This window comes from Barbus barbus, assembly GCF_936440315.1.
Source record: "Barbus barbus genome assembly, chromosome: 5".
Taxonomy (NCBI): Eukaryota; Metazoa; Chordata; class Actinopteri; order Cypriniformes; family Cyprinidae; genus Barbus; species Barbus barbus.
The window spans coordinates 19,282,001-19,300,803 of record NC_136733.1 but is presented as its reverse complement, the minus strand read 5'-3'; the positions used below and the strand labels follow the sequence as shown (position 1 = coordinate 19,300,803).

General features: G+C 38.1%; 3 protein-coding genes across 6 annotated transcripts in view; 1 reads left to right on the top strand and 2 right to left on the bottom strand.

Annotated features, from left to right (window-relative positions):
- The window catches only part of LOC306870257 (notch-regulated ankyrin repeat-containing protein B), a 2,514-nt gene extending 1,368 nt beyond the window's left edge, over positions 1–1,146 (top strand). The window contains exon 1 of the mRNA XM_079417419.1: positions 1–1,146. This exon is cut by the window's left edge and continues 1,368 nt beyond it. The gene's annotated coding sequence lies outside the window, so the exon portion shown is untranslated.
- Positions 1–18,803, bottom strand: part of LOC306870239 (mucosa-associated lymphoid tissue lymphoma translocation protein 1-like) — a 1,002,100-nt gene that overhangs the window by 149,253 nt on the left and 834,044 nt on the right. The gene's annotated exons all lie outside the window — the stretch shown is intronic.
- Positions 7,455–16,470, bottom strand: LOC306870254 (prostaglandin-H2 D-isomerase-like). Of its 3 annotated transcripts, none has more exons than XM_079417412.1 (7): positions 16,252–16,470; positions 15,314–15,453; positions 15,088–15,164; positions 14,555–14,665; positions 14,371–14,472; positions 11,992–12,016; positions 7,455–7,994 (listed from the first exon to the last, which is right to left on the bottom strand). In XM_079417412.1, exons 1-7 carry the CDS (start codon positions 16,351–16,353, stop codon positions 7,910–7,912), a joined length of 642 nt encoding a protein of 213 aa, XP_079273538.1. In that variant the 5' UTR covers positions 16,354–16,470; the 3' UTR covers positions 7,455–7,909. The 3 variants fall into 3 exon arrangements, with proteins under 3 accessions (XP_079273538.1, XP_079273537.1, XP_079273539.1); XM_079417411.1 differs by having other exon boundaries at positions 7,568–7,845; positions 16,252–16,448; XM_079417413.1 differs by lacking the exon at positions 14,555–14,665 and having other exon boundaries at positions 7,568–7,845; positions 16,252–16,448.

The following is an 18,803-nucleotide window of genomic DNA, read 5'->3' as shown; positions in this document are numbered from 1 at the left end:
AATGGTGACATTGCAATATTGGTCATCAAGTTTAGTATCATAATTAACCATTCGAGATCTCTCACCTCTTAAGTGAAAATATCCACACAAACACTTTCTGGCCCAGACACTACCAAATAGGGTTGTATTTTTGGCATTGTCTGTCATGTCAAAATCAGTACTTTGTTATGGAGTTCCTATATGAACTGAGTTTCTGACACTAAAGCTTTTTTTTATTTTTTTTTGCTGATCCTCACATTTCAAGCCACACGTTTTTGTAGTTAGATCAGTGTATAGACTGCACTGGATCCTAAAGCACATTGGCCTTGTTCTCTTAAACCCCTTGTCAACTCAGGCAAGATGTGGTAAGGTTTAAATATGTTGTGACGTTTGAAATGCTTCAAAGCCAGTATAGAAATATGCATCACTTATACTTGAGAATGTTTTAAATATTGCACTGATGGCTGTTTTATGAGTTGTTGGTGTCATGCCAACTTTTAAAGATACTATTTTTCTAAATAGAAAAACAATTCTTATTGTATGGAAGCTCCAGGGTGGTTTTCACTCATTCTTTGCAAAGGCTTTTATATGCCTACTGAATTACTGTATGTGTAATTATGTAACACACTCTGCTTGAATGCCCCTCCTTAAGTAATGTCAAACATATTCTAGACTGTAACAACTATGGTAAAATATGACAGTGTTACTGGGCATCCTTTTGACATAATGGGAGAACATACAAGTGAAGTGTCCAGAAAAATCTTGGAGCACTTCCTTTCTGAAGTCCCATCCTCCTCTTTTTAAGGGGGATGCTACAAGGTAAAACCAGTGTATCAAGAAGTTGCACAATGCACAAGTCTTTACTTGATAATGCCATAACATTTATGACATAAAAGTAAAAGTAACTTCTTTGATTGAGATAAAAGTCAAATGACTGTGATTTGTTTTGGACCAACTTTTGAAATATTATTTTCATCAAAGAGAAGTTTGGGAAAAGGCCTCTCATAATGTTTTTGTCTTTTGTGAATTGTTATTTTGTTGTGTTTTTATACCTGTTTAGCTGTTTGTTTATGTTTCGAATGATGTAAGTGGTCATATCTTAAATATATTTCTTGCTGTATTTTGTACTTTTTGTACAAAGGCATTTTAGATATTAAATTCTGTGGTTTTAAGAAAATGACTGGTATAATTCATAGTCTTGCGTGTGACTCAGTGAGGATTCTCCTGAATGTTATTGTTCCTTGAGTCAGCCTTTGCCTCTTCCTGTGCCTCAGGTAGTTATAGAGCTATAGGGTTGCTCAATATTTCCAAGAAACACAAGTGGTTGTGACTAACGGACTGTGAAAGCACATATAGGGATGTAGTTAGTCTAAACAAGTGTCTTTATAGATACAAGTCTTACAGTGTTACGTCATTTACAGAAAAACATGTTCAAAATGTGTATACATAGCCTTGAGCAGATGCTAGCGGTAGCATGTATTTAGCAGTTAGCTCCTTAGTAAACACCAGTTTGCTGCAAAGAAACAAACTAGTTAAAACAAGTCTACGCTAGCCTTTAATACCAACATAAGTGTGCTTAATTGTATTGAATGTGCACTTGAGTATATTATTCAAATACCATACTTTACTTAGTCTATAGGTAATTTAATATCAATTAAATGAAAAGCCATTTAAGCGTACAGAGAGCACACTTTCACAGCTATTTTTTTAACACACTAAAAGTATACTTTTAAAAAGTGCACTTTTTACATAATGCAAATTACGTTTTTCTTTTAAAGTACAATTTAAATAATTGTTTTAATAATCTTTTGTCATGTATCAAAGTACACTCATTTTAATGTGCTGACTAACATACTAAAGCACATGTAGTATTCATTACACCTTTAATGTGTTTGAAATGGGATTTGATATTCAATTTAAGGTTAAAATATTTAGATTTAATTTTGTTTTTAAATTAAATAACTTGCAACTAAGTGTCCAAAAAGAGAAATATATTATTTTAAAGTAATTTTTTCTGTAATAAGTAATATTTTTTAAATGTATGTTAAAGTGTACATTACTTGTGAAGATAATTCACTCAAAAATGACAAATCTGTCATCATTACTCGCCCTCAAGTTGTTCCAAACCTGTGTGCTTCTTCAGCTGAGCACAAAAGAAGACATTTTGAAGAATTTTGGGAGGCAAACAATTGCTGATGGTCATTGACTTACATAGTATTTTGTCAAAGTCAATGGCAACTAGTTATTTCAGCTTTATCTTGAACTTGAACTCTGAAAATGGCAATTCCACAAACAAGTTGTACATTTGTACATGTCTGTGTCTCAATAGCTTTTACAGCTGGCTAATATAAACTAAAGTATGATACCAACTGAGTGAATTACCACCATTATGAAGTTGATGTGGCTAATGCTAAATTCAACAATATTGCCAAGCCTAATCATGCAAGCAAACAAAAGAGCAGAGGACAGTTACTGAATATAAAAATACTCGTAAAGCTGATATATCTGGGTCAATGTAACCTAATTGCTGGTTAGAGGATCATGCGTACGTGTTTCCTTCACAACATTGAGTTAAAACAGCTTGTTTACATTTGGTACATCAGTTCACAAACTCTTGCCAGTGTTGTACGGATCCTTAAGAGTAACAATGCAACCACTTGTGATTTTGCTTATATTCTTATATTCAAGCTGGGACATTCAACAATTAGTTTATTTATTTAGCTGTTTGCATTCAGTGACACAACAGAATAACTTGCACATCACATTTAAGAAAAAGTAAAAGTGTATTTTTTTGTTTTGTTTGTTTTTTGTAGTGCACTCAGATACATACTGCTTGCAGTTAATTTTTTTCTGCCCAAATCACACTCTCATGCTTCCAACTTTTAGTCTCTCCATTGACAGAAGGGCAAAAGACAGATAGTGAGAGAGACAGGTGGCCAGGCCAATCCTTGCATGCCCTCTGCTCCTTTTAACTTTCTTTCACTATTTCACTCCACTTTGTGTGCTCTAGCTCGCAGTGACAAGCCACCCAATTCACTCGCCCATTCTTCTCTCCTCTTCTCTTTTGTTCATCCAGTTCAACTCTGTGCGCCTCTATTCATTCCCCAGACGGCCCACCATTGACGGGAGCCCCTGCCTAAGTCACACTGCCCGACCCGGACCTCCCCCTTCACACACACACACACACACACACACACACACGCACAGCTCTGCAGCTGCTATGGTAATGAGAGAGGGGACAAGCAAGGGAGAAGGCTGGAGAGCACAGAAAGAGAAAGGGAGATCCTTCTCATGCAACTCAATAACCGGTGGCCCTGTTTTTTTTTTGTTTTTTTTTGCAAATGGAAAATCCGTCTACCTCCTTTTCTTCTTTCCTCCTGTCGGTTTCCCACCCTGTTCCCTTCGTCGTTTCCCTCCCCTAGCCTCCACACCTCCTCTCCTGACCTCCTCTTTCTCATTTAAATCCATTTCACACCATGTCCTGAAAAGGGATGTTCAAAGGTGTGTAAAGTAACCCTGATCCAGCCCTTCAGGCCTGAGAAAGCTGGGTGTTTATGTGTACGCACTTGCATGTGTGTTTGCCTCGATGTGCAGTTGTGTGCATTTTTGAACACTGTGCTTGAATTGCATAGTTCATAGACAGCGGTGATTCATAGAGAGATTTCATTGCATTAGATAATGAAAGCAAGTGGCGTCTTCAAGCAACTGCAAGACTTTTCTCAAAACTAACTTCACTTTTCAGAGCCATTTTTTGCAATAACCTCTAGCCTCTAGCCTTTAGCAATAACCTAACCAAACAATTGTCCTTGCAGAGTACCCACAGGTAAAGATCAGTAAAATGAACTATGAACAATCCCACGTCAACCAGAAAGTGTTATAGTTAATGCATTACATGTACATTTTTCTCTTTTTTCTTTTTCTTAAACATCAGGGTAAAATTAATGAACGTATAAAGAGAGAGGGATGGATAGATAGATAATAATGTGATCAATTAAAATAAATAAAATAATGTATAGGGACTGTGGTCCCTACTTTTTTATTATTTGTACAATTTATAAAACAATTAAAATGTATAAATTCATAAGTGTATTAAATTAATAATTTATTGGTTGATTTTAATTTTAATTCTTTGTTATAGAGTTAAAAGTACAACAATTCCATATAGTCTTTTAATTATTGAGATAATAAAAAAGTGCATGCATATTATCTAGTTATTATGCATGCTTATTATTAGTAAATATTAATTAATTTAGATGGAATATAGCATGTCAAAGGCCATCTTCTCAAAAGCATTTCATGTCAACTGCCGTAAATATGTATAAAACATTTTTTTGTTTTATATTTAATATAATATAATATAATAATTGAAAAGTGTTCTTACTGTCATTAATATAAATATATTTAAGAATTAAACTACACTTTGTTTGACATTTTCTTATTAAATGACATTCTACATTTTAAAGTGTAGCTGAAATACCTTTTTATGTCCATGTATTCAATATCTATTATATATTGAAATGTAGCCTATTATATTTCAATGATTTGGCTCCAAGACCTTGTTTACCTTTTTATAATGCACTCACAAAATACAAAATAAAATAAGAGAAAAAAACAGGATCACCTTATAAGAAAAAGAACATAAAATATGGGCAAATATAGGAACTATGAAGTGGTAAATTATAACAAAACAAGCTTGTAATATGCATGTGTATTGTGTGTATGTGGTGGGGAGTGGGGTGAACTGGGGGACTCTGCTGGCAGACTGCTGAGGGTCCCCATGCAGTCTGTACTGCACAGCTATTCGTCTTATGTCTGTGCACGGTGACCTGTTAGACCATGTGACATCTGCCTGACTGCCAGCACAGAAAAGAGATGCAGGATTGCCCATATGGAGCCTCCTTTTTCCAAATACTCACGCACAGCTCTGCCCCAGAGTGTGTGTGTGTGCGTCTGAGTGTTTGGTTTTGATTAATAAGTGCAGACACACTCGGATGGGGTTACACATCTGTGCGGTAACAGGCGGAGAGGCCATGAGTGAAGCGATAGATTTCATGAACGGCACCCCAGACAAAAATGTTTCATTTAAGTAACTTTAAACCATGCAGAAATATGTCTGCATGAGTGCTTTGCAGCGTTAGTCAAATATACGCTCCTCATAAGTGATTTGGTGAGAAAAGTATATACGTGTAAAATCACATTTAATTTAGTCACTTTGGCACAAATGCATTTCAGCCTGGAAATGCAGTTTAAGATCGTTTTGAGGTTATGCACCCTTAAAAAAAATGTTACGCAAAAATTTAACCCTCCTTGTCAAGACAGATTTAGGGTCATAATATTTTCAGAAATAGGCTATTCATCGAAAGAAAATGTCAAGATTTCAGATTTCGAGTTCATCGACGAGGCTTTAACAAAAGAGGATTTATTGCTCAATTTTAAAGGAACGGTTCACTCAAAAATGAAAATTCTGTTATCTTTTATTGCCCTCATATCATTCAAACCCCAACATTTTTTCCTCTCTGGAAACTATGACATTTTTCAAAATACCTCTTTTTGTGTTCAAGTTTGGAATTACATGATAGATAGACAATTATTACAGAATTGGCTAAAATATCTCTTAAAGTGTGATAGAAGTTATGAAAAGTTTAAAGAAGAGGTGTGAAGTGTTAAATGACATTCTTATAATGACATTAACGTCCGTCACACTACGACATTAACCATTTACTGATATACAGTATGTTTTGCTACAGGTGTGTGCTACAGTAACTGTGCATGCTTGTGCATGTTTGTACATATGTATATAGCGAGTAATTATGGAGGATAAAGACCCAGTTATAATAAGTGAAACTTCTGGGTTTGGGAGAGCAGAGCTGCTTTTCTGTTTGGCTGGCTTTGCTGAATGTAGCCATTCACAAGCCTCTAACCGCATGCTTTCTTTATCTTCATTGTTATCCCCCTCTTCCCTTCACCCACCGCAGCATAATGGCCCTCCGTAAAAGGGGTTGGGGAGCAGTCTGAAGGGGAGGGAGGGGGTTAATTGGGTGAAAGTGAAGAGTGGGGGAGGGACATGGAAAGGGGAGGAAGAGGGACAGAGGACCCCAAAGAGGAGTTTGTGGTGATAGAACAATGGTCCAAACTAAACCACCCATCATTTGTCGCTGACAAGTGATGATAGTGGAGGACTGCTTTTCAGGAAACACGATTGATTGATTGATTGATTGATTGATTTGCTAATTGAATGACTGATTAATTGGCTTCATTTTACAATATGATATGACACAATGTTAAGCAAAATAACCATCAGCGAATCGTGTGGGATTGGTTATAACGCGCAATGCTGTTAAGCTGGTTAAAAAAAATATGATGTGATATGAGCAGGTCTAAATGTAATGCCGCAATCGACACTTTTCATTTCATTTTTGATACGGTCAAAATCAACAAAAGTTTAATACAGCTTTAATTGTTTAATTAAACATTTACTATTATTATTATTATCAACATTTAAAACAGTTGAGCACATTTTTTTCAGGATTCTTTGATGAATAGAAAGATCCAAAGATCAGCATTATCTGAAATAAAAAGCTTTTCGTGGGGAAGTCGTGGCCTAATGGTTAGAGAGTCGGGTTCGTAATCCAAAGGTTGCGGGTTCGAGTCTCGGGCCGGCAGGGATTGTAGGAGTGAATGTCCAGCGCTCTCTCCACCCTCAATACCACGACTGAGGTGAGACCCTTGAGCAAGGCACCGAACCCCCAACTGCTCCCCGGGCACCGCAGCACATTGGCTGCCCACTGCTCCGGGTGTGTGTTCACGGTGTGTGTGTGTTCACTGCTGTGTGTGTGCACTATGAATGGGTTAAATGCAGAGCACGAATTCTGAGTATGGGTCACCATACTTGGCCGTATGTCACTTCACTTTCACATAGCTACTATACCATTCAAAAGCTTGGAGTCAGTATAATTTTTGTGTGTGTGTGTGTGTGTGTGTCTTTGGGGGGGGGGGGGGATTATAGAAATGAATGCTTTAAATTGATCAAAAGTGATGATAAAGGCATTTATAATGTTACAAAAGATTTATATTTCAGATAGATGTTGTTCTTCTGAACTTTCTATTCATCAAAGAAACCTGAAAAAATTATACCGTTTTCAAAATAATAATAATAATAAATGTTTTTTTTGAGCAACAAATCAGAATATTAGAATGATTTCTGAAGGATCATACGACCACTGGAGTAATGATGCTAAAAATTCAGCTTTGAAATCACAGGAATAAATTACATTTTCAAATATTTTCAAATAGAAACGGTTATTTTAAATAATAAAAATATTGAGTTTTATTTAAAATTGTAATAATATTCCCCAACATTACTGTTGTATTTTTTTTAATCAAATAAATGCAGCCTTGTTGAGCATAAGAGACAATATAAACCTTTGAATTGTAGTGCTTATTTGTTTTGCAACATGACATCATGACATTTAAAATTAAGCCTATATGTATTGTTTAATTGAAAACAACAACAACAACCACCTTTCATTGCTCATTTTGAAAATACAGCTGTAAAATGATCACAAAGATTTGACACAATTGTTCTGTAAGCATTAGGCAAGCAACCACAGTAAAACGTGACACATACATCATTATTGGTAGCACTGTTTGTGTCAGGTGGAACACTAGATTATGTGATGCCGGCTGATTGTGTCCTGTTACAACTGCGCCACCTGCTGGCTTTATGAACCTAGCACAAACTGCGTTACATTGACGATGTTATAGTGTTGCATTTCTCCAATGATTGTTTGCGTTAAAACAGACACTGTTCCCCAAATGTGTAACAAAACAGAACATATGTAACCCAAGGTCTGAATCCACGGCTGGCTGAAAGATGGTGAAAGTATACAGTTAGTTCTAGTGAGTTACCGAATAAAAACATCCTGTCCAATCACACTTTGGAAAGATTCTCAGTGCCAAAGACTGATTGATTAGGAGATTGTGAAGATTTCTCCTCTCTGAATTCTGCTGTATTCCTGCAGGTGAGTGAACAGTGGTGTATATACTTTAGATTTGATAAAACAAGGCTTTTTATGGGGTTTAGAACAACAATGTCACATAGACCCATGTATTTTAGCAATGTAGAGACTGGAGCTAGTTGTCACAAGGGCTATATCTCAGTAGTGATTTTATGTATAGAAAACACGTTTATTATTACTCTTTTTGGGGTTTTGTATGTTGGTTTAAAACACGGTGTTCTATGACTGATTGTGAATGTGATAGGCCTATTAGTTTTACTGTATTATTTTCTTGCTCGGCCAACGAGAATAGTTCCAACCTCTAAACAAATCCACAGCAGGATCAACTATTGTGTCTCCGAGCAAGTCAAAAAGGGTTTCTTTACTGAATGAATAGTTTGATTTACTGACTCACTCATAAAGGAAGTAATCGTAAGATTTACTGTAAATTCTGTCACTAATACACAGGTTACTTACTCCTCTAACATGCCCCACCTATACAGGTACATCTCAAAAAATTTGAATATCGTGAAAAACTTTTGTAACATTTCAAAAAGTGAAACTTTCATTCATATATTTTACATTCATAACATGTAAAGACATTTCAAAAGTTTTTATTTTTATTTTTAATTTTGATGATTAGAGCTTACAGCTCATTAAAGTCAAAATCCAGTATCTCAATATATTAGAATATTTATATTTGAGTTTATATAATGGGGAAGACTGCTGACTTGGCAATGGTCCAGAAGACAATCATTGACACCCTCCACAAAGAGTCCCAGTCACAGAGGGTCATTACTGAAAGGGGTGGCTGTTTACAGAGTGCTGTATCAAAGCATATTAAATGCAAAGTTGCCTGGAAGGAAGAAATTGGGTAGGAAAAGGTGCACAAGCAACAGGGATGACCGCAAGCTTCAGAATACTGTCAAGCAAAGCTGATTCAAACACTTGGGAGAGCTTCACAAGGAATAGACTGAAGCTGGAGTGCATCAAGAGTCACCACGCTCAGACGTCTTCAGGAAAAGGGCTACCAAGCCACTTCTGAAGCAGAAACAACGACAGAAGCATCTTACCTGGGCTAAAGAGAAAAAGAACTGGACTGTTGCTCAGTGGTCCAAAGTCCTCTTTTCAGATAAATAAAAATTATGCATTTCATTTGGAAATCAATGTCTGGAGTTTGGAGGAAGACTGGAGAGGCACAGAATCCAAGCTGCTTGAAGTCCAGTGAAGTCCAGTTTCTGAAGTCAGTGATGATTTGCGGTGCCGTGACGTCTGCTGGTGTTGGTCCATTGTGTTTTATCAAGTCCAGAGTCAATGCAGCCGTCTACCAGGAGATTTTGGAGCACTTTATGCTTCCATCTGCTGACAAGCTTTATGGAGATGCTGATTTGCTTTTCCAGCAGGACTTTAGCACCTGCCCACAGTGCCAAAACCACTTCCAAGTGCTTTGCTGACCATGATATTACTGTGCTTGATTAGCCAGCCAACATGCCTGACCTGAACCCCATATGGAATCTATGGCATATTTTCAAGAGAAAGATGAGAAACAGTTGATCCAACAATCCAGACAAGCTGAAGGCTCTATAGTGCCTCAGCAGAGCCACAGGCTCATCGCTTCCATGCCATTCCTCACTGATGCTGGAGTTTGTGCTAAAGAAGCCCTGACAAAGTATTGAGTGCATAAATGAACATACTTTAAAGAACTTGAACTTTTCTGCTTTGCAATTCCTTTTTTGAATGATCTTAGGAAATATTCTAATATCTTGAGATACTGGATTTTGACTTTCATGAGCTGTAAGCTCTAATCATCAAAATTAAAACAAAAAAACTTTTGAAATGTCTTACTTTACATGAAATTAATCTAAAATATATATGAAAGTTTCACTTTTTGAAATAAGTTACAAAAAATGCAATTTTTCACTATATTCTATTTTTTTTTAGATGTACCTGTATATATATTAGTGCTGTCAAACGATTAATCGTGATTAATCAAATCCAAAATAAAAGTTTTTGTTTACATAATATATGTGTGTGTACTGTGTATATTTATTATGTATATATAAATACACACACATACAGTATATATTTTGAAAATATTTACATGTATTTACATTTACACACCTGAACAAAATGTTAAGACCAGGGGAAACATTACAAGTATTCGCATTTCGCACTGGTGGATTGTAACCAGGTTGTAAGTACTGCTTCAAAATACCAAAAGAAGAAACAGGAGCAAGAGACAAAAAATAGAGAATAGACAATTTATTGAATACTGCATTTAAAATCAAACAGGCTGTTCGTCAGCTGATCAAAAGTTTAAGACCATAGCCTTAAAAAGTTAAAATCTGTGCCAAAATATGGCTTTCATGTCAGGTAGTCACACTGTCATGACCTCCTGATGGCAAAGGCAAAGGCAAAGGCACATTCATGTCTTTGAATGTGGCAGGATTGTTGAGCTGCACAAGCAAGTGAGCATGCAATGCACCATCACTGCCGAGGTTGGATGCAGTAAGACAGTCATTTTACATTTCTTAAAAGATCCTGAGAGTTATGGGCCAAAAAGATAAGTGAAACATGCAGGATGGTCCAAAAGAGCGACGTTATTCTCCTGGAAGAAGTCCTTCATCAGGCGGGCATTGTGAACTGCAGCATTGTTCTGTAGAAAGACCCAGTCATTACCACACAGACGAGGGCCCTCAGTCAAGAGGGATGCCTGCTGCTACATGTCCACATAGCCAGCTGCCGTTTGACGCCCCTGCACAACCTGAAGCTCCATTTTCCCATTGATGGAAAAAGCACCCCATACATGATGGAGCCTCCTCCATTGTGCCGTGTGGAAAAAATCTCCAGCGGGATCTCCTTTTCATGCCAGTAACGTTGGAAGTCATCAGGACCATCCAGGTAAAATTTTTCTCATCAGAGAATAAAACTTTTTTCCACCTTTCAATGTCCCATGTTTGTTGCTCCCTTGCAAATTCCAAATGGGCATGTTTGTAGCGTGGGAGGAGACGTGACCTTTGAAGACATTTTTTTTGTACTTGAAGCCCTTCTCTCGCAGATGCCGTCTTATGGTTATTGGGTGGCAGTCAGCATCAGTAAGGGCCTTAATTTGGGTCGAGGATTGGCCTGTGTCTTCATGGACAGCCCATCAGATCCTCCGGCGCTGTGCAGGTGAATGTTTTTTGGGTCTACCACTTGACTTTGTCCCATAACTCTCAGGATCTTTTAATGTAAAACTGTAAATGCAATATAAAATGACTGTCTTAACTGCGTCCAACCTCAGCAGCAATGGAGTGTTGCGCGCACCCTTGCTTCTGCAGCTCAATAATCCTGCCTCGTTCAAAGACAGAAAACCTTTTTGCCTTTGCCATCATGAAGTCATGACAGTGTGACTGCCTGACATAAAAGCCATATTTTTGCGCAGATTTGAACCTTGTAAGGCTATGGTCTTAAACTTTTTATCAGCTGATGAACAGCCTGTTTGAGCTTTACTGCAGTTTTTAATAAATGATCTATTCTCTATTTTTTGTCTCTTGCTCCTGTTTCTTCTTTTGGCATTTTGAAGCAGTACTTATAACCTGGTTACAATCCACCAGCGAGAACTGCGAATACTTGTAATGTTTCCCCCGGTCTTAAGATTTTGTTCAGGTGTGTATATATTTATATTCATATAATTTATATTATATATAAAAAAAATTATTAATATATAAACATAACATATTTTTCTGAAATATATACATGCATGTGTGTGTATTTATATATACATAATAAATATACATAGTACACACACTTAAATTATGTAAACAAAAACTTTTATTTTGGATATGATTAATCGCGATTAATCGCTTGATAGTGCTATATATATATATATATATATATATATATATATATATATATATATAAATAAATGACCTATATGTTATTTCTTAATAATAATGGTGGAAAGGTTAAATTACTGTAATACAGACAACTAACCCCAGCCTCTCATATGTAAGATGAAGTGATAAATCCATACCTTGGTTCTAGGATAGGGCAGGGATCTAAAAAACATAAAAATGAACAAATGCATGAAGAATATGTGCAATTATATGTAGTTGTATAATGTAAAAATGTAAATCAACAACTCAGAATGATCTCTGTTGAAGGAATAGTTCACCAAAAAATGAAAATCTCATGAAAATTTACTCAAGTCATCAAAGTTAAAGGGGTGGTTGTTTCTTCATAAGAACAGATTTTAAGAAACTTAGCATTACATCACTTGCTCACCAATGGGATCCTCTGCATTGAATTGGTGCCATCAGAGTGCAGAACATGCAGCTTTTCACGTCACAAGATGTTAATTGATGGACTAGAGTCATGTGGATTACTTGTGGCTGTCACGTTTCTCAGGGAGTCAAGGAAACCAGGAACGAGGAAACACGGAGAAATCACAAAACTAGAGTCTTTAATATCCAACAGGGTTACATGGAGCACAGGCAGAGAAGACACTCAAGGACCGACAAACATTAACTGAATGGACTGGGGCTTTTAAAGACAGGACAATCAAGGAACTAAGGAGAGACACCTGGAATCAAATTAACAATTAACATGAAGAAGGAACTGGGTCACGGAACACATGGGGAGTAAAAAACACAGCAAAAACAGTCCATGATCTTGACATAACGCCCCCTCCCGGAAGGTGCGTCCTCGCACCATAGAAACATCTAAAGGGGAGGGGCAGGCGGGAGCTAAAGAGGAGGCTCAGGAGGAGGATGGACACCCGGGAGGGGGCCGGCAGACAGAGACCAGGGAGGCGACGAAGGAGGGAGGAGCCAGGGGAGAGAAAGGAGGGACCTGGAGCAGGAGGAACCTGGTGGGACCCAGGCCACAGCCATAACGGTGGCCCACTGTGGAGCCGATGGAGGGAGGAGCCATGGAGGAGGAATGGCCACCGACTCCAGGGGGCCGACCAATGGTGGCGGAGCAGGTGGAGGAGGAGCCCGAGGTGGAGACAGAGAGCCGAAGAGCAAGGGCGACGGGGAGGATCTCGAGGTCCAAGGTGGAGCAGATGGTGCCGGCAACCGACGCGGAGGCGTGGATCTGGGAGGCCGCGGTAGAGCCGGAGCGACAGAGGAGAGAGGAGGAGCAGAGGGGATGAAGGAGCCTGACAGAGCCGGAGGGACGAGGCGAAGCCGGAGGAGTGGAGTCCCGAGGTGCACGATGGTCGACGCCAGACCAAGTCGGAGCCGGAGGGACGAGGGAGCCCGGTGAAGCTAGTGGACTGCCGGGCCACAGTGTAGAGGAGGGAGCTAGGAGTCCACAATCCACATGCCATACTCACCCTCAACTGCGGGGAAGGGGGCGGAGCTCCTCTCCGTGCTCACACCGTCCGTGGCTTTCTCCCTCAAGGCGGCCGTCAACGGTGGGCTCAGGCATGCGCTCCGCGCAGCGGGGAGATAGTGGGCTGGGCACTGGGTCGGGAGTGAAACAGAGATCCGTTTCTCGCCAGTGTCCACTCCACAAAGGCGGCGAAATTTGCTTGAGGGCCATCCTCGGAAGACGGCCGGGTAGGTGGTGAGGACCAGGTACAGTCTTTTGTGACCTTCGAGCGTTCTCTCCCCCTGCTCCAGCAGGAGGAGGAGGTATTCCGGGCGAAGGAGGGGATCCATGGGGAATACACACAACGGAAACAAAAAACGGAGGGTAGACGCAGAGGTAACTGTTTTTCGGTCGATCCTTCTGTCACGTTTCTCAGGGAGTCAAGGAAGCCAGGAATGAGGAGACGAGGAAACACGGAGAAATCACAAAACTAGAGTCTTTAATATCCAACAGGGTTACATGGAGCACAGGCAGGGAAGACACTCAAGGACCGACAAACTTTAACTGAATGGACTGGGGCTTTTAAAGACAGGACAATCAAGGAACTAAGGAGAGAAACCTGGAATCAAATTAATAATTAACATGAGGGAGGAACTGGGTCACGGAACACATGGGGAGCAAAAAACACAACAAAAACAGTCCATGATCCTGACAGTGGCTTATTGTGAAAGTTTTTATCAGCTGTTTTGACTCTTATTCTGACAACACCCATTCACTCCAGAGGATTCACTGGTGAACAAGTGATGTAATGCTAAATTTCTCCAAATCTGTTCCAATAAATAAAGACGCACATCTACATCTTGGTAAAATATCAGTAAATAACAGAAGTTTTCATTTTTGGGTACACTATTCCTTTAAAAGTCATGCGCTTGTTCTATGTGTGCATGGGGTTTTGTTTATTCAGCAAACTTTAGAGGCCCTATTTAAGGTCACATAAACATTAAACATTAGTCTCTGTGCAGTTTATTCCTGCTCTTTTGCAGCGTGGCAGTCTGACGTAAACAGTTTTTCTTCATTATATCATATGCAAACTTACCAAGATCTGCTGGAAGGACAATGGCCTCGTCAGAAAAGCCCAGAGATAAAGCAAAAGATCTGAACTTCTCTATTAGTTCTGGCCTTTGTATGGATGACCGTCCTAGGAGAATGTTTCTGACAAATTAGTATGCGTCATTAATATGTCAAACACAAAAGTGATATAATTTATCATGTAGACTTACCGTAAAGAGCTACTTGAGTGTATTCTTTGTGCATGTTCTTGTATTTAAGGACCAGACTATAATCAGTGTAATTGGTCTCCACTATTGTGATGTCTTTTGTTATCTTGTGCCCTTAAAATGACAAAAAGTCAGCCGTATCATGTTATTAATTTAAAGTTAAGGGATTGATTCCATCCTGTCATAAAGGTGCTTAAGTAAAATTGAAGTAAATAACTTTTAGAAAGTATATGCAGGCTAAATCTTACATTAAATCAGATAGTTTAAGGTAACAATCACAGGTTACCACTTTTTTTCAGTGTAAGTGAATTCAGTTCTATCTGCACTACATTCTACTTAATATTCTGTATATAATAACTGAGAAGTAATCTTTTATTTTTCTTGTAGGTCTGATGAAAGAGTGCAATGGACTTAAATGTATTTGAAAGTTTTTGACATTTGCTAATGTCAAATCTCACATTTCACAAGTGTGAATTAAGACACCATATGATAAGAAACGATCACAAAGATGCTTGAGAGAGGAAATGAGAGCTTACTTTTGCTGAAATAAGTGAATTCTCCAGGAACATCTGTCTTCTCATATGAATAAACACTGATGGAGCATCCATATGGTCTGTTAGTTCAAATATTTACAGACTGTTAGCACAGAGCTCAAATATTTGGGTTAAATGTATTTTCCCATTACAATATGTTCCCCCTTCTGTTATTCGAGATGGTGTGATAATGTAAATATGGAACAATATCCTATCCAGAATTCTGCACCTTATGCTCCACATGGTCAGATTCACATTTCCATTGGCATCTGGTACCAGAAGGCCTTTAGAAACCTTCAGATGGTTTTTGAACATTGCAAAAAACGGTGACTCATCTGCAAGTCCAATCCGGTACCATTCACCTGTGAACTGACAGTAAATGTAGTAAAGATGGTTAGCAGTTTACTAAAGGCCCCCAAGGGTTCTGTAGTACCAGGTGTTTTGTTAATTACTGTTATTGAAAAAAATACAGTGGTTTAAAAAAGAATCTGCAGGTATTTCACAATTTGTTATCATTAGTTAAAGACATAAGTTTACCATGAACTAATGATGAAAAATAATTCAAACCATTAAAACCAAAAGTTATATCTGTCAATATTATTTAATGGACCTGAGCTAACAATCAATAAACAGTTGTACAAGGATTAATTAATGCTGTAATAAATGCTCATTGTTAATGTTAGTTAATGCATTAACTTTAACTAACGGGACTTTACTGAGAACTAGAACTAAATGGTTGCATATTTTCTAACAAAATGTAAAGTGGCACAAATAGAAGCTGACACATGTAACTCAACGTTTATTTAGTTCTTTCTGTGAAAACAGCTAGCTCATATTACCAATTAAAGCAGGCATTATCAATAGTTTTAAGATCACTGCATCTGTTTAATATTGAAAAACTTTGATTTTCATTCTTGTGTAGAAATAAAAGTTGATGAACCATGATCTGTTCTTTAAGTAAACTATGGCGATGTGTGACACTGATGTCCGCCTCTTCACTGTTTGCTTTTGAATTTGAACTTTTGAACAAATGCTATATAAACATTCAGATTCACTTGAAATGCTTCTGCTGTTAAATAAAAAAAAAAAACATTAATTCAATGTTTAAACTACTTACCCCCAAAATCTATTAAAGCACAACCCAAAGAACTGAAAACTCATACTCACTTTCTCCACATCAAAGTTCGGCTGAGGTTCAATAACAAGATGGGTGTTGAAACCATGTGTCCCCAAAAACATACAAAGCAAAAGCGCTAATGCCAGAGTCATGCTTAAAGTTCAAAAACCTCTTATGCTGTATGGAAAAGTGAGGAACACAAAACTAATGGCATATCAGAGAAGCAATGGGGAAACTGCTGGGTTCATATTTGCCAACAGCAAGGGAATGTTTGTGGAGGACAGGAGCCCGGCCCCTTACACTCAATGCATGTGTACTGTCAGTTAACCACAGACCAGCAATACAGACTTTTAAAACAGTAAAATTTTCTTATGCTAGAGAATCTGTCTTGAAAATACAGAAGGTTGATGAAATATATTCTTGAAGGTATAATACACAGAGAACGAAGACGATTACAAATGCATGTTTCAGACATTCCACTGGTGCGTAATTACAGACAAAAACATAAAAACATTGCACGTGACACTTTACACATTATGCTTTTTAAAACATTCTTTGAACAACTGCATGAAATATCCCTCAGCAGGCTGTGAAGGTAAGATGACCCTGGACTTTGACTTAAATTGGCCCAACACAAACGTTACGACACCATTCTCTACAAAAATCACTATTACTCTAGTGTACTCTTAAGCCTGAAGAGTTATATTCAATAGAGATGAAATAATGACTGAATACCTCTGAAGAGATCTCATCTCGCAACAGCGCTGTATGTAGTCGCATTGTCCATGAGGCTATCGGCACCGACGGTGTTCTTCTTATTATTCTTCTTCCACTCTAGGCGTCTATGGCAGTCCATAGAACCACTTGCAGGAACATTATTAAATTTGGCACACAGATATAGGACAGTCTCAATATCAAAGGGATAGTTCACCCAAAAATTTAAATTGTCATTAATTACTCACCCTCATGGCGTTCCAAACCTGTAAGACCCTTTTTCATCTTCTAAGCACAAATTAAGATATTTTTGATGAAATCTGAGAGCTTTGCCCTCCATAGACAGCAAGGGATTTACCACTGTCAAGGCACGGAAACACAGTAAGGATATCGGAAAAACAGTCCTTGTGACATCAGTGGTTCAACTGTAATTTTTAGGAAGCTATGACAATACTTGCTAGAGAACACCCTAGTGGCGTTATGAAGAGAACCACAACACGTGCTAATGGTGCTAGGGTGTGGCGGAGGAGAAGGATTGTTAAATAAAGTCGTTATTTTTTTTATATATTCTCGTAGCTTTGTAAAATTACGGTTGAACCTCTGATGTCACATGGACTATTTTAACGATGTCCTTACTACCATTCTGTGTCTTGACTGTGGTAGTACCCTTGCTATCTATGGAGGGTCAGAAAGCTCTCGGATTTCATCCAAAATATCTTAATTTGTGTTTCGAAGATGAACGAAGGTCTTAGGGGGTTTGGAATGACATGAGGGTGCATAATTAATGACAGAATGGGAAGTCGTGGCCTAATGGTTAGAGAGTCGGACTTGTAATCCAAAGGTTATGGGTTCGAGTCTCGGGCCAGCAGGGATTGTAGGTGGGGGAGTGAATGTACAGCGCTCTCTCCACCCTCAATACCACGACTGAGGTGCCCTTGAGCAAGGCACCGAACCCCCAACTGCTCCCCGGGCGCCGCAGCATAAATGGCTGCCCACTGCTCTGGGTGTGTGTACTTGAAATGCTATATCTCTGCAGTGCTGACGGTACTCAAAAAGTTTTGGGACAGTCCCACCTTGTAGTCAAAAGCTATAATGAAATTTCCCAAAAATGCTAGTAACTTTTGATTAAATTAGCTTATTGTAAAGAAACTGGTCTCAGTATATTCCTTAGGTCACGCCAAGAACATAGATACCAATTTAGCCATAGTTGCCCAAACGTCCTGTCTGCCGTTTTGATTTTGTTTAAAGATATTGTCTGATTTTCACCAAATTTGATTTTGAATTCATCTTCAGACTGTGCCGACAAAATTTTATGGATTTCATGTTGATAGACAAAGGCCTTTTCTTACATTGATGGCATGATGCCAAACTGCATCTCTGCAAAGCTTTGGCATATTGACTATGAAGCCATTAACTATTAACAATGCAATACAAAATGCTAAAAGTTTAGAAAGTTTTGCCTCTGCCACCTATTGGTCAAAATTGATAATCATATTACTAATGATTGAATTTATGATTTTTTCAGCCAGTTTGAGTAAAATCACCATAAAAAGACCTTAATTCTTATTGTTGCCTTTGGTATTATGCTTCCTGCCATGCTTTCTCATTCTCTGCTGTGCTTGGCCCCTTAATTGCTGCATGCAGCTATCTTTCATTTCCATTTCCACTGAGGAGAACTTAAATACAAGAAAGTAAATACAACAGCTAGTTGTTTATATTATTTATAACCATTATCTAGTAACAGATGGGACAAATTTTGATAAAAGTAATTTATTAGGAAAAATAATAGTCACGTGATATATATTTAGAATGTTGAGATTGTTCATTTTATCTGTATTCATCGGCATATTAGAAATACAGTTGTAAAAAATTTAATATTGTAGAAATA